Below are 22057 nucleotides of genomic sequence, written 5' to 3'. Positions count from 1 at the left end.
CTTAAAGCCTCGGGCTGCTGACTTCCTCTTTCAGTCTCACAGCCCGAAGTTCCCCTCGCCCCGTGGCGCGTCCCACGGACGCACGTCCCGTCCGCGGTCGAGCAGCACGTCCCTGGGCCCCGTGTGGTCCGGGTGTCACTCGGCAGGGCTTCGAGCTGTCCGCCTCCCCAGGCTCCGTGCCTCCGGTGATTTGGAAACTGAGTGGGCGGCGGGGGTGGGGGTAGGGGGGAGACCAGAAGCGCCAGATTCCTCCTCCATCCGGCGTCTCGGGCTTTGCGTTGCTGGAGTGCGCGCGCTGGCACGGTGCTTCCCACTCCCAGGCGCATGGGGGAGCCGTTCTGGTTCCAGTCATCAGTGGGGGGGGGGCGTCCTATGTGAGCACCGGGAGCCTCTCCGTGTTTCTGGGGAGTCTTGGGTCCCCTCACTGTCACCCCTGCAAGCCGCCCTGGTCATACAGTGCTGCCCGCCCAGGCCCCTCAGGGCTCTGTGTCTGCTGGCAGGTGACTCAGGGCCGTGGAGTCCACCCCAGGCCGCTGGGGGACTCCCCCACAGGCAGGGGAGACCTAACGCCTGCCGTGGAGGACCAGGGCTGAGCTTCCCTTTGTCGTGCCGACGGGGAACCCTGCTCACGGTTCAGAAACCCCCACCGGTCCCGTCAGGGTGGGCGGGGACGTCTTCTCCACGCTGACCTGGGTGTGGCCGCGGCCGCCGCGGGGCTGAGAGCGGTGTGGCACCCCGTGCTCCCCGAGGACTGGATTTCGCAGAACCACCTTGGTGGTCCCAGGCCCATGGTGGGACGGGTGCCTGGGAGCAGAGGGTGTCAGAAAAATGCTCGTTAGGTGGACGAATGCAGCCGATGCCCGGTTCAGCCCGTGTGTGTGCGTGTGTGTGTGCTGTGTTCGCTGGGCGGCAGGAAGGCAGTGGGTTAAACACCCCCCGCCCCCCCCCCCCGGAAGGTCAGGAGCCCAGCCGGCCAGGGTGCATCTCTGGGTTGGGAATATGTCCTGTTGGTTTTGTGCGGGAACACAGGACTCGGGAGAGGGTGGGCTGTGCGTGCGACGGGAGTGGTGGGGGCCCAGGGCAGACAGACTCCCGGGGACCCGAGGGCGGACAGGCGGTCGAGGCCGAGGGGACATGGCAGCCTCGGAGGCGTGGGTGCAGAGGCGGAGAGCGAGCGCCGTGTGGCCGAGCACCCCGGGGGCTGGATGTTGCAGGCGCTGGGGCAGGGCGCCGCGAGCCCTTTGCAGGCTCGAATGGCTGGGAACCCGCGTGGACGAGGTGTTTTAACGTCTTCCTTGCCTCTAGGAGAGTGGGCGCTCCCTGTCTCTTCCCGGACGACCAGCGCCGCCCGCCGTGGCCGCAGCGCCCCCTTGGGCGCACCGTCCTGCCTGCAGCCACCCTCCCCAGCCCGGCCGGGGGCTAGCGAGAGCAGGTGAGGGGCTGCTGGCTCCTTGGGAAGCAGCGTTCCAGGCTCCCCTCGGCCTCACCGACGACGCCTTCGACCCCAGAACCGTCCGGGAGTCCATCGCGGAGAACGTGGTCTCGGCGGCGCGGAGGAAGGGGCTTCCGGGGCCCTCGGAGGATTGGACCGACCAGCTGCCCTGCGTCCCTCGAGCCCCGAGGGCCGGCCCGGGCTCGCTGGGAAGGTGGAGCTACGCCGCCGCACCCCCACCCGGCAACCGCGTGCCCCCCGGCCCCCAGTGGTCCTATGGGTGCTCCAGGCAGCTCTCCAGAACCGAGTCCGAGACGCTGTCCCTGGAGACCAGGTCCGATTACGGTCTCTCAGTGTCCGGCGGCGACCACAACCCGCGGCCCAGGGGGTGGCGGCGCCAGACGTGAGAGGCGGCAGAACCGACCGCCTGCCCCCGGAGCAGTGGGTGTCAGACGTGTTCCTCCGCTGGGCTGTCCACGTCTGCAGTAGTTTTAGGTTCACGCGGGTCTTCGCTCACTCTCAGAAGTCACTTTCCCGAGTGTTTGTTAGTCCACACACACACACACACACACACACACACACACGCACACACAGGAGTGCGGATCACGTCCCTGTCTGCTGAGGCACAGAGAGAGCACTTCTGCGAAGACAAGAATGCGTTTTCTGTGCTGATAGGTGGGCCCCTGCATCCGATTCACAGCCCCGATTCCCCTCGGGCCGCAGCTGTGGGGCAGCCGTGGCAACAAGCCTGCCCAGTGCAAGTGAGACGCGGTGCTTCCTCCCGCGCGTCTCGGTGCGGGAGGGAAGTAGTGAAATGTGACGCGCTGATGGCCGTTAGCAAGTCGCGTCGGGGGGCGGGCACTGGGAAGCCATCGATGGGACTTCCACGTAAAAAGAAGGACTTCCATGGTGTCCTTTTAAGCATTTCTCAGACATTTCAAAACCCTAATAAAATTCGGACTTTTTTGTAGAGATGAGATACAGGCATCCTCAGAAAGCAACATCTGAGAGTAAGACGATGGTGCATTTCAGAAGGCCTTTCGAGGTGGATGGTAGAGCGTGTGGGGGACAGGAGGGTGTAGGTGTGGGATTTATTTTAACCTCGTTAAAGCCGGCAGCCGGAGACGGGGGTGGGCAGATTTGGGGCTTGGGGGCCCTCACTGGACAGAGGGGAGGTTGGGTCACCCGATCGCTGCCATGCTCGCCCGCTCCGAGGTTTCCGAGGCGCCCCAGACATGAGCAGGACGACCTTGGGTGCATGGCCCGTCTTCATTGCTCAGTGCTGCAGCACGGGACCACGTGAGGAGTGGGCCAGGCTGCCGCTGAGGCCATGAGGATGGCTGAAGGTCCACGAGGGGCGGGCAGGTGGCAGGTGTTGTGCTGCGTGCCCCATGGAACGGGGGTCGGCACGAACAACAAGCAGCTGTCAGTAGGTTTAAGGAAGTGTTAGATGGATGTGTCTGTCATTGCGCAATTGAAGGTCAAGGCCGTGTATTTAGTTATAGAAAACATGCCACAGCAGCCTGTGCAACGAGGGGCGTTTCTGCAGGAAGCTGTCACTGGGTTGCCCAAGGAGGTCACACAGGTGCTTGGCCGCGAGGAGCACCGGGCTCGTGACCGCCGCCAAGAGGCCAGCCGTCCGGCGCCCGCCCTGGCCTGTGCGCCCACCAAGCTCCAACCCCGGGCACAGCCCAGGTGCTCCACCAAAGAAACAAGCACTGAGAGTGCTTTAAAATATGAGATGTTTGGAGGACCAGAATCCCTCTTAGGGCTTTAAAAGGGATTAATTTTTGCTTCGTTTTACTTTTTAACTCTTGGACTTGACCATTATGATGGTGTCTTTCACTGGGAAACACGGTGAAGTGTTTTCCCCCGGAGCTCAGCTCGGAAGCGAAAGGACACAGACGGGAAGTGGTCACACGAGCCCCAGGACGAGGGACCCCACCAGACGCCGGCGTGTGTGGTTCTGGGGAACGGGGATGCGTTGCAGGGGTGCGGCGTTACATCACTGCACACCGGCGCAGCGCTCACGCTCTCAAGGACGAGTTGGGGTGATCACCGAGAGTTTCTGGGGATACCAAGGAGTGACGTCTGATGTGTGGGTGCGTCTGTCAGCGGGTTCTCGGGAACCCCCCCCGCCCCACGGAACCTCACCCAGGCCTCACGCCGTCGTGGTCGCTCACGTGTTCCTGACGCGGGTGTTTTCGGCTGTGGCCGACTGAGCAGAACGGCTTTGCCGGACAGGACGCGGCTGTGCCGTGTGTGTGACAGGGTGACACCGTGTGCACACTGTGTGCGTGCCAGCAGGGTGTCCTCGCTCCCTCGACTCGGCTCACCCCAGTGCCAGCCGCCGACTGGCGTTACCGTATTCACCGCCGCTGCCGCCGGACTCGGGGCGCCGGGAGCAGCCGTCTTCCGCCAGCCGGGCTATCCCAAGTCAGCCGCCGCCCTCTCCCACGCGCGCACGGTCACGAGCCACACGCACGGTCACGAGCCACACGCACGAGGGAGTGGCCGTCTCGGGTGTTGGTCAGCACCCGTGTTTCAAGTCGCCCTTTGCCGACACAACGCTGAAAAGCAGGACGTCATCGTCCAACCGTCGCGCCGGGCATCGTGGGTCTGTCCCGCCGGGTCACTGGAAAAGGAGGCCAGTTGGACTGCGTCCGTTCGGACCACCGCTGCCCGAGACAGGACAGCCGCCCCGCCCCCGAGGTCGTGCACCTGTGCGCGAGAACACGGCCCACCTGCCCGTCCCATCAGAACAGCCCTCCTGTTGCCTGTCACTCAGACCACACTCGCTGCGACGCCCCTCACCGCCCCAGCCCCAGCCCCACAGGTGGCCGGGGGCCCTGTGTCACCGCGCGTCAGAGAGCCCTCAGAGAGCGCGGCCACGGGATGCTCCTCCCTCCTGCGTGTTAACGCCCCGTCCGTGCACGCGTGTGAAGTGTTCGCTGTTAGGACGATTAAATGCCGTCAAGTATTTTGAGTTCTCTGAATGCGCGACGGTAGCCCCTCCCCTGGGAGGAGGCCTCGTTCACGTGTGGCCTATAGCTCGCGCTGGAGAGGGCCGCGCCCCGTGGGGTCTGCACCCGGGCTGTGGCCCCTCAGGCAGGAGCGCATGTACCAACGCATTGAACCTCCGGGCAAAACTCGGTGTACCAAGGAGGCTCAGTTGTTGCATTTAGAGAGGAATGGTAGGAGTGCTTCTTTCCGTAAGAGGAAGTAGATTTTCACATTGAATTTCTAGTCACAGTAGAAGTGTCCACACTGTCTGCACCTTTTCATTAGAAAAAGACTGTTTTCCTGCTCATTGTATCGACCTTTCCACCTGTGTTCACCCCAAATCCTGTACTGCAAAGATGCACACTGAAATTCAGAATTATGTAATAAAAGGTAACTTGAACATCAGCTTCAAGTGGCTTTTCATTTTTCCTTATAAAAAATAAGTTACTTTGGAGCAGTCTTCGCCCCAGAGAGCATGCAATCTTACCTACTGCATACAACTCGGTTTTAAATGTTAGTTTCTACAAAGTCAGCTTCCGGGCGCCCCGGAAGAACTTCACGCTCGTTAGCCACCTTGTTACCGTAACATCTACAAACGCAGACAGACCTCGTGGAGAACACGGTCCATTTCAAATGCCAGCTGAGAAGTTTGAGATCCAAACACATTTTCATGCCAGTCTTTTTAAATTACTTCCTTAATGGACAGGGAAAAATCGGTCCTAAGCACAGCCAGACCAGTGGCGCTGTGACTCCCCGACACCGGTGGCTGTGTTTCCAAAGCCACTCTGGGTGCGGACAACCTCCCAGCGGCCTGTCCCCTGCGGGCGGGGGTCAAGTCCGGGGTCAGTCCCCGGACCGACCTGCCCCTCGAAGACCTCCTTCGCATGAGGCGCATTTGAGTACGGCTTCTGGAAGCAACTTGGGCTCTCCTCACACGACCTCACACCGCCAGCTGCACCGCGAGCGGCCCGGCCCACTGGTGCCGTGCAGTGCGGCGGTTTGACACTTTGGGGGACAAATGCTGAGTGAAATGGCTGTTTTTGACGTTCTCACAAAAAATATTTTTTAGAGAGCCAGGCAGCCCCGGGAAACACACTTCCCAGACGAGGGCTGCTCTGAAGACTGAATGACAAAAGGGCTCTGTCTTAGATGCAAGCGCCACAGCGACAGCCCCGTGTCTCCGAGGAACCCCCGGTGCTTGGTGATGAAGTGAGTCTGGACGCCCAGAGCGGAGGGGAGAGGACTGTGCTGCTGTCCCCACGAGGAGCCCACGGGGCCTGAGGCAGGCGGAGTGCGGGTCCCTGGTCTCGCGGGGCACCAGGGTCTCCCCCCAGAGCTGTGGGAGCAGCCTGTGTGTCCCTGGCCGGCCGGCCTGCACCCCGGGAGGGCACCGTCCCTGCTCACTCCCACGTGGCCGTGGCCGTGGACGGGGTGGCCGTTTGTGCAGAGCACAGAACCCCGGGACGGGAGGCGGGAGCCTGCAGCCGGGCTGAGCCCCAACCTGCCTGGAGGGCCCCCCCGTCAGCAGGCCCAGGTCCCCGGCGGCTTTTCCTGTTGCCCCGCATGCCGCTCATACCACAGCTCCGCTCCGGGCCGGCTCAGAGAAGGACACCGCAGAGGGAGGGGGGTTCCTGCCGCCCTCGCATGTGGTGTCGCCTGGCCCTTCCTGCCGGCGGAACCCCCCCTGCACTTCGGTTCAGAGGCCTTCTATCTGGTCTCTCGCTGCGGCGGCGGCCACCACTCTGACCGTGGGCAGCACAAAACTCCTGTCGACTCCTGGAGCCGTGTCCCCCTGAGGGCCGGGGAGGGGGAAGGGGGCACTGATCCGTGGTGAAGTGGTCGAAGCCGGGGCTCAGCCCCGCCCGGCCCCGTGCCCGGCAGCAGTGGCCGAGGAGCTCGGGGCCCCGTGCGTGCCGGGCCTCGGTGCCGTGAAGACCGGCTGCCCACCAGGCCGCCGGTTGGCTGCCACGGGCGGGACGGGCGAATACCTGGGTTCCTCGCTGTGCACCAAGAGGAAGAGATGGAGAGAGAAGCGGGAAGGCACTGCTCGCGGTCTGCACGGCTGCCGTGGGACACCAGACAGGCAGGGTGCGCTGCACCGACACCGCGCCGAGGGGGCCGTGAGCGAGTCCGGAACACAGTCTCAGGTCACCGTCGCGTTGCCATGAAATCATTCTCAAAACAAGTCGCATCGGAAGGGGCGACACTCCAAGACCGAAAGAAGGAGGGGAGGACGAGTTTTCGCTGGAAGTGTCGAACACTGCTGCTGCCGTGAGGACAGGGATGTGGACGGCACAGATATGTCCCCCCAAAGTGCGCTGCGCTCACTGGGAGGAGCCCCCTCCGAGCCTGGAGCCACCTAACCCTCCCTCCCCCAGGCGTGGTTATCTGACGTCAGCAGGGACGAGGGTTGACTTTAAGTGACACAAGAGGGCCCCTGCGAAGACCCTGATGTTCAATCTCCCTGGCGAGGGGAAACGTGACATGTCTTCGTCACGCGGGGCGGCGGGCGGCGGGTTTCACAACCCGGACGCTGTCCCAGGTCCCGCCCTGGACTCTCCTCCCCGGGGCGATGACGTCTCCCCGAACTGCTCCAAAGCGGCAGCAGACTCCCCCGCTCTCCCCGGGCGGGAGGCTGACCTAAGTGGGCTCGCCTCTGTCTGTGGCCGTGGGACGAAGCCGCAGGAAGGAGGGGGGCCCGTCACGGCCGGCGGACACCTAGCGACTCCTCTGGGGCGCACCACGTTGACAAGGGCCCGGGAAGCCCCTCGGTGGCAGCGCCAGGGACACGGGGTTACGTTTGATATGCTTCAGTTGTCAGCGATCTCTACTGTCCCCCCCGCCCCAGTCCCGTAGGGGAGCTCGGTGCCGGGACCCACCGGGGACCAAAATGTGGCCCTGGCGCCCGGGGAGCTGGCCGTCCTGAGGAGGGTGCGATGTCAGGACACGGGGACCGGGTGGGGGGGCTCCCCACACAGATGGTCCCAGCACAGCAGGAACCCCGCCCTGCAGCGTGGGGGGATGGGGCCGGGGGTCTCGGGCCCCGCAGAAGGCTCTCTGGGAGAGCAGGTAGCAGGGCCGGGTCCTGGGGGCTGAGCAGGGGTCCCTGGCGGAGGGCACAGCAGCCGAGAGCAAGGCCCCTGCAGGTGGTAAACGCCAGTCCCGCCTCACGGCGTGCCGTGGGGCTGCTGTTGCTGCTGGGTGACAAGGTGGGGCCAGGGATCAGGGGCTCCCGGGGGGAGGGCAACCCCTCCGTGGAGGGCCAGCCAGGAGAGCCAGCACCGGCCTGGACGCCGCTCCAACACGGAACGGCACGCGTGAGGCATCAGGAGATGCTCCTTACGGACCCTGCAGTCGGAGTGTCGAGTGTTTTCCACAAGTCACAAAGCGTAGTACTCTTTAGCCTATTCCTGAAGCACTTAAAAATGTTGGGACTGTTTGCAACTCACTGCACAAGAACAGGGGTCAGGTCGAGCGCGGCCGGTGGCCCTGGGGGGCCTGCCCCCGCTGTCCGCAGCCGCAGGAGCCGGGCTGGACTCGGCAGGCGCGGGCCTGAGCCGCCAAGGTCTCAGAAGGAAGTGTGTTCTGGCGGCGCCGGGAGAGGGGGGCCCAAGGGAGCAGGACGGAGGGACCATGGACAGACGGAGCTGCCAGTCTCTCCCTGCGGACAGGCAGGTCCCCCCTGCCTCCCAGAACACTCTGGTGGGGGGGCAGTCGGCCCGGAAGGTCCCCAGGGCCCTGCCGGCCCCGCACTGCCCCCCTCGCTGGGCCCCCGCTTCCTCCTCCTCCCCCTCGCCCTCTCCCTCCCCCTCCCCCCGCCCCCCCCAGGCACACCAGGGCCGCCAGCTGGCTTCCTCCTGCAGGCCTTTCCTCCGAGCTGCCCGGGCGGGCGGGGACGGTGCTGACAGGCCCTGCGGCCGCCGCCCCGGCTTCTGGGAAGGCGGTGGGGGCTGCGTGGGCCCAGGGCAGCCGGACCTGGTGCCAAGCCGCCCACACCTGTCAGCTGAGGTCACCGTCTTCAGGACCCTTCTTTTCCGGTTGACCGGAATAACAGCCCTCATTGTTTTTTGTTTTAATTTGAACTTGGCCGAGGATGCGAGGCCGTCTCAGAACACTGCAGTGTGATCGAGGCCCTTCTCCTTTGCTAAGTCGTCTCGGTCTCCAAGTCCCTAAAATTAAGTATGCCACAGGAACGCTTCAGTGCCCAAAATTATTTCTAAAAGATGAAGAACTACAATCGGGATGTTTTGGGCAGGTTTTCAGAGCCCACAGGCTGTCACAGTCAGAAGGGGCCCTGAGACCACGTAAGGAGCGGCGGGTGGGAATGCACAGCCAGAAGGCGCCCGGCCCCCTTCCCTGCCGCGTCCTGCTCTTCCTCCAGGAACCGACCGCAGAGCTTCTGCAGTGCACCGCGCGTGCCGCCCGGAGCCGGCGCCGGGTCAGACCCCGAGGTCGCTGGGCCGGGGACTCCACGCTCTGCTCCTCCGACGCCCGCGGCTGTGTGTAGCCGGGAGCTGGTGTCCAGGCACCCCCCCCCCCCGCAGACACCCCCGCCCTTCCCGGTGTGCGGCAGAGTCCGGGGCCATCACCCCCCACCGAAACCCTCCCAGGGTGGAGGGGGCGAGGGAGGGCAGGCCGCAGGGGGAGACCTGCACTAATGGAGAGTCTGGAAGCGGGAGGCGGCCCAGGCGGGTGGGGGCGGGGCTGCAGCAGGAACAGGACCCCCACCATGGAGGGAGGCAGGGGCACGGGTGGGGGGCCTGCAGGGTTCCAGCCTGTGCTGCCACAGGCATGCGAGCCCGGGAATGACGCGGAGATGCTTCAGAAGGGTTTGCGGCAGCAGTGCTAACAGAAATGAAAGAAACAACGAAAACAGAAATTCCCTACATTCATCGTGGATTTTCAAAAACAGGGCACTTGGAGAGAGCGCCACAACAACCAGGCGAGGCGACTCTGCCCAGGTCCCCTGCCCTCCCCTGACTGTGCCCCCTCTGCCGCCCCCCCCCCCACAGGAAGCGGAGGTGCAGCCTCTCCCCCCGCCCCACAGCGTCAGTAAACAGTAAACATCTTACTCAAATACCCACGGCAAAGCGCAAGGAGGGCTTTACTGGGCGTAATCGGCCTCGGTCGTTAGCCTCTTTTGCCGACTTCAGCTGCTCCCCGGACACGGATTCGATGTTCAGGGTTGTCACTCGCGCTGTGCCAGGGCTGGCCAAGGTCAAGGGGAGAGGCGAGAGGACCGTCGCCAAGCGCTGCGGGGACCGGCAGCCCTGCTAGGGAGGGCTCGCCGGGGCGGGCGCGGAGGCAGGGGTGGGCTGGGGAGGGGCTGGGTGTGGGGCCGCAGGTCACGTTCAGCTGTTCAGCTTCCCGGGGTCGCCCCTTTGGACGGAGGGCGCCGGCTGAGGAGGCTGCAGTGAGAAACACACACGGAGGGGGTGGGGCGGGGGGTGGGGTGGGGGGCGGTGAAAGCTCCGTGTCCCACGTCTGGGCCGAGGGCAGAGCCCCCGGGTGACGGGAAGGGCCGCTGACCGCCACTGGGCTGCCCGCCGGCGTCTGGCCTTGTCTGCGGGGCAAGCTGCACCCTGCCCAGTCTCTCCGTGAGGACGCCACCGGGGTGACCTCCTTCTGCAGGTGACGCGAAGGGACAGAATGGGCAGGTTGCGTCCCCGAGACGTCGAGCTGGTACCTGGCGAATTCGGGGCCCGAACCCATAGACTCCAGGGCCCCTCTGGCCCCTGCACGGCGGATGCTGTGCCTGGTGCCGGGAAGAAACGACCTCCCGCTTCCGCCCCAGTGGGGCCACGGGGGTCCTCGCGGCTCCCAGGCCAGACCGACTGGACACCGGCCTTCGCGAGTGGGGCCCCTGCGGCTGGAGCAGAGGAGCCTCCCTGACCACGGCCGCCACGGTAGAAACCACGGCGCGTCCCGGGCACCAGGGGCTCGTGCCCAGGGACGAAGGGGGCGGCCAGTCAGTGTCACCCACGTCAGTCCACAGCAGTCACTCCGGCACTATTCGGTGATGCTGCGGCGAGCCCGGCACCGGCGGGAGCGTGAGACCTGTGACCCCACCGTCCCAGAGCTCCCGACCTCAGGGGGACCTCGGAAGAGGGCACGCCAGCAAACCCGCATGCCCATCCCACCGCCGGGCCCCGAGCTCTGCTCCAGAGGGGAGGGAGGAGGGGCTGAGTTCTCTGCCTCCTGTCTCTCGCCGCTCCCCCCCCGGGGTCTCCTGTCTCCTGGCCTGTGCGGCACCCACACGCCCATAAGCTGCTCGTCTTCCCTGGATCTTCCAGGCCTGGGGCGGGGGCTCCCACGGAAGGGCTCCCACTCACGTCTGCCACGGGCCTGGGCGCCGCCCGGCCACGAGCACGGGGACGGCCCCTTGGCAGGGCCGGGTCCTGGCTCACCGGGACGATGACACCACAGTGCTCCCGCGTCCCAGTGTCAGAGAGGGCGCGTCTCACCCAGTGAGCTGCTTCCCGTGCTGGGCAAGCCCGGGGCTCCGTCCCCCGTCCCCGTGACACCGCAAGGATGCGACTGCGTCCGGGTCAGGAGACACCCTCCAGGGGTGCTTCCCTGCCTGCGCCCCTTCTCCCCTCCTTCGCCGCCGGGCCCTGCCGGCCGCCGGGTGCAAACCAGGTGTGTTTCGTGGTTGTTGTTGTTGTTGTTGTTGCCGAACTGTGAGCCGCTCTGAGCCACAGGCTCAGCCTGGGCCCCGGTCCGCCAGGTGGCCCTTCACAGCTGTGCTGCTGAGTCCAGGCGCCTCGTCACCCGTCACCCTGCGTGGTGACCGGCCTCCCACAGACCTGGCACTGAAATCGTCACGCGGAGACATGTGCCCCAGGGTGTCGGCTGCATCTCCACCGTCCTCTCCTTCCGCCGTGGGCCGTGAAATGCTGCTGCAGGAGGAGGAGAGGCCGGAAGGCCCAGGCAGCAAAGGGCCCTGATTTGGGGCGCTCGGAGGCGCCCCACCAGGGCTGGGGCTGCCCCCGCTGCCCGGCCCTGCTCAGGATTCTGCTGAGCTGGCCTTCCCACGAGGAACTGCGCTGATTGTTTACAAATGTTTGAACGTTTTTCTCCTGACCCTGTGGCTGGGTGTGCCTTTGGAATAACAAAAGATGAATAAACCAAATAAACTTCGTTTTCACCCTCCTCCTGAAGGGAGTTTTGGAAGTGAGAAAGACAAAGCTGGGAGTGGGCGTAGTTCCCGGATTCCAGCCTGCGAGTGTGTTTCCACAGCTCACCCCCAGAGGCCCCGCAGTGGGGAGGGGGACTGTTCACCTGCGGGGGGCACGGAGCCCCTGGTCCAGCCGTCTTTGTCCTGGAGGAGAGGCCAGGTCTGGGAGCAGACGCGGGCCTGGGGCCGGTCCAGCCCCACACACCGACCAGGCAGGGCCGGGCCTGGCCCTCCCCGGTCCCTTCAGCCGCAGCATGCCACCACGTCACGAGCAGGCTCATTTCCTCCCAGACGGATACACGTTTAATAAACCCGGTACGTTTTGTAAATGTAGCTTCTTCTGAGTACACAGTGACAGAGATTTACGAGAAATAAGCAACATCCATCGATTAGAACGCAAAAAACAACAGTTTAAAAAAACTTGCCATCACACGGTGCAGATCCATCTTCTTATTCCCCACCACCTTCGCTGCCTTCGCCAGCTTGGTGACCGGAGGACGGGGCGGCATCGGCGTTACTTGGGAAACTTGTGGATGGATGGTCAAATCTGTATTATCCCTGGCTGGCGTAGCTCAGTGGATGGAGTGCGGGCTGCGAACCAAAGTGTCGCAGGTTCGATTCCCAGTCAGGGCACATGCCTGGGTTGCAGGCCACGGCCCCCAGCAACCGCACATTGATGTTTCTCTCTCTCTCTCTCTATCTCCCTCCCTTCCTTCTCTAAATAAATAAATAAATAAATAAATAAATAAATAAATAAAATCTTTTAAAAAAAATCTGTTTTATTTACGTGTCTTACAGGTTGAAAGAGACTCAGAAAGGTCCTTAGATATTTAGTAACGAACATTGCATCAGGGTTCCCTGCCACCATCCCCGCCTGTGAGGCCCAGACGGACGGTGCGTGAGGTGCTGTGGGGCCGGGTCGGGGGCTGAGTGGGGCCGGAAGTCTGTGGGGACTGAGCCCGGGGACCCCAGTGCGCAGACCAGACCGGAGCAGGAGGGCGGGCGCAGGGCAGGGTGTTCTCGGTATCACCGACGAAGGCGGCAGCAGGTCCCCGCGGACGGAGGGACGGAGGGACGGAGGGACGGCCAGTCCCCCAGGCATCAGAGCCGAGTCGCAGAACTGACCGCGTCGGGACCGCCCTGGATGGCCGGGTATCCAGAGCCCCCCGGTTTCACCTTGATCAGATTCCTCTCCGTCGTGAGGTTCCCTCGAAGGGAACACTAATCACTCACACCCCGGGCTATTTCTGGACACCGTGGAGCTTGGGCCTTGGGCCTCTGATTTCAAAGTCCTCCTCTGCGTTTCCAGGCGATAACCAGGCTGTGCTGCCAGAACATTCCAGACGCCGCAGGTTCCCGGAGCTTTCTGTCACCGGGGGGCCATCAGCCCCAGCAGGGACTTCCGTCTGTCTTCTTTTGCTGTGAGTGTGGACGCAGGAAGCTCGAGTCACGGGTGCTGGCTCTGCTCCACGCCCACAAGGGCCCACGGGTGCTGTGGGAGCGGCCTCCTGCATGGATGCAGAGGCGCATGCATGGCAGGAGAGCGGCCGTCTGGGTGAAGCCGCACGAGCGCAGACCGACGGGGGGAGTGAGCGTGTTAGTAATAATCGTATGTGCGTAGCCAGCCACGCAGAAAGGGAATTGCTCCACAAACATCGAGCCCCATTAACCAGGGCAATGTTGCAGTTTAAAAATGCCGACATTTTAGCAAACACAACCCAGGGCACCCAGGGGTGTGCCAGGTGAGCAGCTGTGAAGAGTGACTATGAAGAGCAATATCATTTCTTCCTGCCGGAGGTGTTGCTCCCAAATGCACACAATGGGATAGGCCAGCAAAGAAAAAACAGACACACCTTTTTAATTTATTTTCAGAGAGGGAAGGGACGGACATACAGAGAGAGAGAGAGAAAAACATCAATGTGCGGTTGCTGGGGGTCGTGGCCTGCAACCCAGGCCTGTGCCCTGACTGGGAATCGAACCTGCGATGCTTTGGTTCGCAGCCCGTGCTCAATCCACTGAGCTACGCCAGCCAGGGCCAGACACATCTTTAGTGTAGTTGCCACCCCCCTCCTCCAAACTCTCTGACTTCACCTTCCTGTTTCCAACCCGGGGTTAGCTGATCTCGGGGGTCTTTCTCCACCTGGAAGTTTGGGGGACGTGAAGAGGCACCCCGGGGAAGAACGGAGCCGGAGGACAGGGTCTGTGGGGCACGGGGGGAGGGTCACGGCGGGGACAGGAGGCTGGGGTGGCCGGGCCAGGTGAAGCACAGGAAGGTGCCCACCCTTCCTCCCTGGGTGCCTCCAGCAAACTCTCGCTGAGCCTCGGGAAGCGCCTGGATCCCCCCAGGCCCCGGGGCCGCGGTGGAGACGAGACAAGGCTCTCTGCTCTGTGGGTGTCTGCTCCAGCACAGGGGTGAACCCGGTTCAGTGAAGGGCCGACAAGCAGTTCAGGCGTTGCGTCCACAGGGTCTCTACCGCGACTGCCCACTCTGCTGCTGGCGGTGCCCAAGCTGCCCCAGCTGACAAGCGCGTGCCCACGGCTGTGCCCTGTCCCACCGTGCTGGAGCTGGCGGTGGGCCGGCGGGGCGCCCCAGCACCGTCTGCCGGCCTGGGTGCGGCGTGGAAGGGGTCCAGGGAAGGTCTCATCGCCTCGGGCAGCGGCGGAACGCCTCCAGCAGAGTCTCCATTGGAACCTGGAGGTGGTCGGGGGCACGCACGTTCCTCCAGGTGGAGGTGGAGGTGGAGGCGGAGGGGACAGCGGGCAGTGGCGGGGCAGCTGCCGTGTCCCTCCCGCACGAGGCCAAGCCGCGCAATGTCGCAGAGGGCGGGCCCGGGGCGTAGGGGACACTGAGTCCCCACCACAGGAAGGAGGCGGGCAAGGTGGCTGGCCCCAGTGCTCTCAACCTTCCTCCTCTCGGGGCACACAGAAACGAATTACGAAAGTTCTGCAGCAGGCCAAAAATACACATTTTTACCGATCCAAAAAAAAAACAGGTACAATTTTGATTGGTTTACTAAAAGTAGTAATCATTTACCCTTTTTGATCCAAAGCGACACTTTTTTAAAAAATCAGGTGCCTATCCTAGGACCTAAGGCTTTCTGATAGCAAGAAATAACCAATCAGACGCAACCTCGTTGTGCGACGTGGCCAATAAGATGCGGCCCTGTCGTGGGGCCTGTGTGTTTGTGGTTCGGGGCGGGGCCTTCGCGCGGGGCGGGGCCTTCGCGCGGGGCGGCTGAGGCCGTGGGGGCTGCTGCCGTTGTTTCATCTGACCATCTCAGGGAAGAGGGGGCAGCTCCCGGACCGAGCAGTCGGCATGACGACGAGCGTCAGAAACTCCTGCGCCCGGCCGGTGGGACGCCGCTGGGAGGAGGCAAGGGGCGCCCCCTCTGGCCGCCAGTGCAGAGGGGTGACAGGGGCCGCACCAGCCACGCTCGCCCTGGTCCGGTTTCTAGACTCTCTGCAGACGCCAGACTCGGACGGGACCGGGGGCAGAGCAGAAGTCTGCAGAGGGGGGCTGAACGGCGTCTCAGAGCAGGCGAGCGACGGAGCCGGGAGGAGCTGGGGCGCCCCTGGGACCAGCCGACAGGCGGATGGCGCAGTGCGCAGTGAGCCGGGCAGAGAAGGACACCGCGGCTCTCCCGCCTGGGGGCTCGCCTTCCCTCCAGGGCTGCCATCCCTCCAGGAGGGAGGCAGAGAGCCGTCAGAGGAACCTGGAAAACGTCATCCAAGTTTAAATGCAATCAGCACTGCCTACCCATGAGGCCCTGCGGAGGTCTGCGAAGCAGAAGTAGGAGGTGACATTGAAGAGCAGTGAAACCCTCCATTAGCGTCTGCTGAACTCAGAGGCCCCAGCTGGGAGCCAGCCGGCCCCGTCCCGGGGTCCCTCCCGCCCGTCTCCCGAGAGCTCTCTGAGTGTCAGCCAGCGAGGCCACGCCTGTGTCCACGAGCTGGGGTAACCAGGGGGAGGCCGCTGCTGCACAGGAAGTGACGCGGTGCCGAGGGCAGGGCTGGGGGCGGACAGAAAAATGGACTCGAGAGCTGGGAGTGGCCCCTACAGAGGTGGCATCCGTGTCTAAGCTCCACAGAACAGCAGGTACAATCTCGTTTTACGAGGAGCAAACAGCAGGAATCGTGCTCGTCCAGAAGACAGAGATCCCCGTGTGAGTCAGGGGCGACAGGGCCTCTCCCGCACGATGACGTCGCACAGGTGGAAACCGGGAGGGCGGGGCCTGGCCCGGAACCAGAGGGCACTGGGTCAGGCCGTCACTCCCGGAGCCTGCTCCCGGCCCAGCGCCAGCGGCTGAACCCTGAAACCTCTGTTCCCCGGAGCAGTACACCTTTAAGGCAAAGTCTGCCCCAAGAAATCTGCGACCGACGAGGGACAAATCCTCCTCCAAGCTGGTGGCTTCGTGGGGAGTGGCTGTGACAGTCACACTGAGGAACAAGCCCACAGGTCCCAGGGCCCGCGGTGGGACCCAGGGCCGAGCCTCCGGTGACAGCACTGTGACCGGGAAGCCCCTGGCTCACTCTCTGGCCGCGGGACTCATGGGTGTAATGCTGAGTGAGTCACCGGCGTCCCAAGCACCGGACTTCCTTCCCTCTAGTAACAATGACCTCAGCCTGAGGAATCCTGAAAACACCAGACGATTTCCTCGTTGTGATGAGCAGCTGCTGACAGTCATGGTGACGAAGGAAAAGGGGGAGACGCACGAAACCACACTAATATCCGTCTTTGCCGTGGGGCCGCTCCCACCAAGAGGCCGGCGCTTGCTCTGGAAACGGTCTTTGCTGGCTGACCCACCGTGGGCGCTGGAAGTGTCAGCTCAAGGGAGAGGGCCCCGTTGTGCCTGGGCGAGGGTCAGCGTGCCCGCGTCCCTCCCGGGTCCTTGTCCTGCGTGTCGTCCGAGACGCTGTGTCCTGACCCACCAGCGTCACCGCGGAACCCTCACCCGACGTGACAACTCCGTAGCTTCGGTTCCGGGAGCCTGTCTTCCCGAGTCCAACTCTCGGGACCAGGGGGTGGGGTCTCCCCACGGGCCTCTGTCCCAAGGATGGATTTCCAAATTTGTTTCGTGACTTTTGTAACACACCCAAAGGGGAAGGGGTGTGATGGGGGGTGGGGTGAGGGATGCAGGTCCTGGAACCCGCTGGCCCGGCGTCCCGTCGCGGTTCTGCCCGCTGGCGGCAGGGGCAGGGCGGGCCGCCCAGTGGTTCGGAGCCTCGGGCTGCTTGCTTGCCTCGAGGGGTGGGGAGGTCTGATCTGTGCGGATCGCTGGGGAGGTTAGATAAGGAAACCCGTGTTTACAAACCACACATGGAATACACGTAGCAATCCGTGCCGTGTCTGGGTGCCACTCAGCTCAGTGTTGGCACCTGCGGGGAGGTGGGACCAAGGTCGCAGCTGCATTGTCTTCGTCGGCTTTCGGCAACTCAGAGCTCTTCTTCAGGAAGAAGTGGCTTCTCGAATTCTCCGCAGTCACCCGCTGAATGCACAGCAGGTGTGATTCAGAGTCCGCTTCTCTTGGGGGACAGATGTGAATCCTGCAGCCAGCCCGAGAGCACCTGTGTGCATCATTTCAGACCCCCAAACTATGAGCATGCTCAGGGATTCTGAGGAGGTCACGGGCACATCACACATCGACATGCAGGCCGCTGTTCCGGCAAAGAACAGCTTGCCACCTAAGGGCTCAGCAGAGCGGGAACGCCGCAGGGAAAATAGGACCAGAGCAGAGGGCCCGGCCCTTACCTTCTTTGGCCTCGGAGTATAAATAGGCGAGCCTGCTAATTACGTGGTGCTTCGCACAGTAAAAATAAAACAAAGGGCGCTCGTGGCAAACCCAGTTCTCTGGCAGCCAAAGCCACGCCCCCCGGAGCCGGGACTCCGGCAGGCAGGTGATTGGCAGAGAGACGTACAGAACACGCAGACCCGTGGACAGCCCACGACGCGGGACTGTTCAGGAGCGCAGGCGAGGGGCCACTGCCCTTCCACGCGTTTGCCTTTGCGCCTCCCCTGGAGGCCTCAGGGGCTGTGAGCAGGGCCAGGGGGAAGCCCCCGCCCCCGCAGCGCTGAGAGACCGGGACGGAATCTAACCCGGCCGTGCAAAATCTCTGGCTTCGCCGGACGGGGCATCTCAGGCTGCTGCGCTCTCCAACACCCCTCCGGGAGTAGTCACACTGAGCGGGTTCTTTCTTGTTGTCGCTGTCGCCGCTTTGCCGGCGAGCTCGGTGAAACGGCCTCACCCGAGTGCGGAGGAGGACTGAGCAGAGACGTTTCCTCGTCGTGAACGGCGGACGGAGGCGGGGAAGGCTAACGCGGGGCGGCAGCGTGCCTCTCGTGGCCCTTGGCAATGAACCCTTCGCCTCTCCGTGGAACAGAGATGAGACGAACTTAGCCGCAGAGAGTTACTGCGCAGAACACAGTCGGACTGGCGGGGCTCGGAAAAGGTCACGCGATTCAGGGTCGTGGTTCTGCGCCAAAAACCTTGCGATTTATGAAAGCCTGTATTAATCACACACATATCATTATACGTGTCCAGATGCACAAATACCTTTCAGCATAAATTAACGTATAGGCAATGCACTTTGAGAATAAAGATTCTGGGTCCAGGATTCTGTGGCACAAAAATGGCCGAGAACCTCCTCCAGACGGACGGGGGCGGGGGCCGGAGCGGGACGCACGGAGACGTCGGGGGCGCGCAGCGCCGGGGGACGTGCGCGCTCAGCGGCACCACGAGCTCCTTCCGGCCATTCAGGAAGCGCGAGCCGCCTCATCTTGCTGAGCAAGGCGGGCAAAGGATGTCGTCCAACCCAGCGAGCCGGCTGCGGTTCCAACAGTCCCTCGCCCCGGAGACCTTTGAATCCCGTCCTGGAGAAGAGTCCTTCATGCCTCCCTTCTCGGGCTTTGGCGCTGCAAAGGGGGGGCGCGCGCGCAGGTGCGCGGGGCCGAGACCTGCGGGCAAAGCCAGCCGGCGGGCTCTGAACACGCACGGCCTGCCCGACCCGACTCCAGCCCCAGCGGCTAAGCCCGAGTCCACCCAGGTGTCTCACTCTTCTCTCCGGAGACCCCCGTCTGGAAGCATCTGGTAGTGTGAGTCACGGGGGCCGAGAGAGACGGCCAGAGCTGGCACCTGGCACGGCCTACCTGTCCCCGCAGGAGCGCTCGGTGCGCTGGTGGCGGAAGGCCCTGGGGCCCAGTGCAGGGCGGGGGTGGGGTGGTGGCCGGTGCAGCGTGGAAACTGCAGGAAGAGAATTCGTCTGAATCTCGGTCCCGCCTCCGCACAGCTCGGCTCGTCAGAACTCTGGTTGGAATCTGCCGAAACTCAGAGCTGGCCTCGGCTCGGGACGCCCACTGGGCAGGACAAGAAGACCGTTGTCACCCGGGCAGCTGGATCCGGGACGTGCGCGCGCCTTCAAATCCTCAGAACCATTTTCCCCGGATGGCATTACCGGCGCTAACCAAGTCACTTAGCACAAGGTTCCTGGGAGTTTCGTCCTTCACGGGGCCACGCAGCTCCTTCTGAAGGTCTCGGTGCAGAGCCGCTCTCTGTGAAACCCGCCCCCTCTTCCTGGGACACAGAGGCTCATTCACAGGCCCAGCTGGGGAGGGAAAGCGAGTGAGCAGTTAATCCCCAGAGCCGGGAGCTCCAGAGGGAAGGACCTTTGAGCCTCCAGGCCCCGCCCCCTCCCTCGCCCTGGGCCCGGCACAGGGCACAGAGAAAGCGAGGTTTGTGTGGCCTCTGGGAGGGACCAGACAGCTGGGGACAGAGAGTGACTAGCGACACAGCACCCCAGTCCTCTGTACCCTGTCTGCTGGGGCCGATACCCCAGATCAAGCAGCGTGTCTTTGACAGAGAAAGGTCAAGGTCCTCAGGCTGTCTGGACACCAGAGCCGTGAACTGAGTCACTTACCGGGGACGGTGCCTTCCCAGGCCTCCCCAGGACAGTGGTCCCAACCCGCGTGCCCCCCAGAACCCGTCATTTCAGACCACTGGTGCGGTCCTGTCCAGGGACCCGCCCGTCCGCCAAGGCCCCCGGCATGGGCACTAGACTAAAAAAAAAACCCCGATCTTTCCCACAAATGCCGCACCGTTTTCAACTGTATTTACATGCTGAATGTGTTCATGCTTCTCTCACCTCACTGAGAGTTGTTAGATAAAACCGAAAGCGTGACCCCACTTGGAAGATGAACAGAGAGGCTACGAGGAATCAAGCAGGAGTCCGGGGAGGGGAGCGTGGACAGCGGGGTGCCCGGGGCCCCCCACCTTCCGTCCTCGCCGAGCCCAGGAAGAGCCCCCCACCCGGGGCAGGGCGGCAGGAAACCAGCATCTGACGGACCCCCAACGGAGGCGAGCCGCCAAGAACACCCGCCGTGGGGAAGGGACTCGGCCCTGGGGCACGGAAGCTCGACCGAGCAGGTGCTGCCCCCGCAAGGTTCACACAGGGGTTCGGAGCCGACACGTGCCCCGTTCGCCTGGCGAGTATGCTGTGAGCCGAAACTCCCACGGCCGGGCCCGTTGACGGTGGAGCCAGGGCGGGAGGGCCTGGCCCCTGCAGCGGAGAGACCACAGCCCTCCCTGGGGGGATGATCGGAAAAGCCCAGCGACTGAGTGTGCCTGTGAGGGAGCGTTCACAGTAGAGGAAAACTCGTGCACGCGTGAGAAAGGACGCCGCACACGCAGACGCGGGCACTCGCCCACGCTCCCGCGGCGGCACCTCTGCCCACCGCTGAGCCCCCCGCCCCGTCCAGGGCACGGCCCGTCCTTGTGAACGAACAGTTTCCATTTGCAGCCGGCCCTGCCGGCCGCTGCCTCTCGCCCCGACCCTGCTCCGTGTGGCTCCGTGTCCTCCTCCACGTGGAGACGCGCTCCGGGCCCCGGCCAGCGGCCTCCTCCTCGCCAGGTCCCATGGCCGTTCCTCCCGCGCCACCTCCGCCGCCTGTGCCAGGCCCGGCCGCGCCTCGGAAGCCCCTTTCCTCTGGATCCCTGCTCCGCCGGCTGCTCCCCGGTTTCTGCGACTATAACTGCCCCTCGCTCACCCTTACCCGCCCAGCACGCGTTTCCCCAGGGCCGAGCGTTTCACCCGCACCACGGGCTGCGGTTCAGCGAGAAACGGCGGTGGGCTGGGCTTCCGGCCGACCGCACGGGAAAGCAGCGGCCCAGTGGAAAAGTGGGCGGTGCGCGGAGACCGGAGCAGGAGGGTCAGTCATGCAGTCAGAGGTGCTTACGGGCAGCCGGTTCTGACGCTCCGAGAGCTCTCCCGGGCGGGATGCGAGTTTATCCCGGACGCAGGCCCCTCGCTCCGACGCTCGGGTTCCGGGGACGCAGGAGCCGCGCTTCTGCGCAGGGACCCCACAGCCCCACTCCCCCCTAACGGAGCACCCTGCCTTTCCTGTCTGACCCCCGGCGTGGGTGGGGCAGCCTCTCTGTGTCTCGCCTGCAGCGGGGACCCAGCCATCCTCACTGGAGGGGACTTCCCATGCTCTCATCATGGCCCTTTCACAGCCTCAGGCCGGGGGATGAAGGTGGCAGTGGCCGACGGTCACCTCGGCACATGTCCCCTGTGCCCTGCACCGTGGTGCGCCCCACCCCGTGACACAGCGGGGACACCGTGCTTGTCCCTGTTTCACAGCCACGCCACAGAGCACAGACTCGGGCCTGGGAGACGTGGGCGCGGATCCGGGTTCCGTCACGGAACTCCGGGACTCCGCATTCTGTAAAAACACTTCATGTTTTCTGCAGCGAACTTTCATGTAATGCGGCCATGCTGCTTTGTACGCGGGAGCAGGATGCATTTCCTCGCCGTCGAGAAAGCTGTCGGAGAAGCTGCTCTGGGGACCAGAGGAAAAACACAGGCTGGCTGGAACCGGGGGAGGAAACGGGGCCGAGTCGTGGATACAGGCTGGGTTGTGCGAGCCAAGGGAAAAAAACGGTCTGCAGGTTTTCTTTGGCAACCTGTTCCTTAATATTCCTGTGTGCGGAATGTCGTTTCCTTCCAGGCTCCCAGCCCCATCCGCCAGCGTCTGGTCCTCAACAGGCTGGCCCGGCGCTCTGCCCTCCTCCCCTCCTCGCCCCCGTGCACCCCCGGGCTGCAGTCAGGAGCCCACAGGAGGTGCCCGAGCAGAAGACAGACATGTGGCGCCCAGACACCAGGCTCTCCTATAAAGGGGCCGTTCTGGTGCCTCGGGAGGCGAGCCTCACCTCCAACCTCCAGGGAGAGGCGCGTCTGGGCGGGGAGGACGCGGCAGGGCCGCGCAGCACGCGGGCAGGCCCCCATCCATGTGTGTTCCGCGTGTTGCTGACCTCGTGTTTGCACAGCTGAGGGGAAGGAAGGCACCCTGAGAACAGACACCGGGAGGAGCCCCAGAAGTTTGCACACCGGAGGGACAGGGGCTGGCAGAGGGCCTGCAGTGCTGTAAGGACGGGCCAGCACTGCGGCCAAAGCAA

The 22057-nt window shown here is 63.9% G+C and overlaps 1 protein-coding gene across 1 annotated transcript in view; it reads left to right on the top strand.

Annotated features, from left to right (window-relative positions):
* SYNPO2 (synaptopodin 2) overlaps positions 1 to 2407 on the top strand; it is a 74199-nt gene extending 71792 nt beyond the window's left edge. Inside the window, exon 5 of the mRNA XM_045830850.1 lies at positions 1306 to 2407. Coding sequence (XP_045686806.1) covers positions 1306 to 1839 — 534 coding nt within the window. The 3' untranslated portion in view covers positions 1840 to 2407. The remainder of the gene's footprint in view (positions 1 to 1305) is intronic.
* The last annotated feature ends 19650 nt before the right edge of the window (positions 2408 to 22057 follow it).

This window comes from Phyllostomus hastatus, unplaced genomic scaffold (assembly GCF_019186645.2).
Source record: "Phyllostomus hastatus isolate PE091 unplaced genomic scaffold, TTU_PhHast_1.1 phas_contig_159, whole genome shotgun sequence".
Classification (NCBI taxonomy): Eukaryota; Metazoa; Chordata; class Mammalia; order Chiroptera; family Phyllostomidae; genus Phyllostomus; species Phyllostomus hastatus.
The sequence above is the reverse complement of the archived record's forward strand: the minus strand, read 5'-3'. Positions and strand labels throughout refer to the sequence as shown.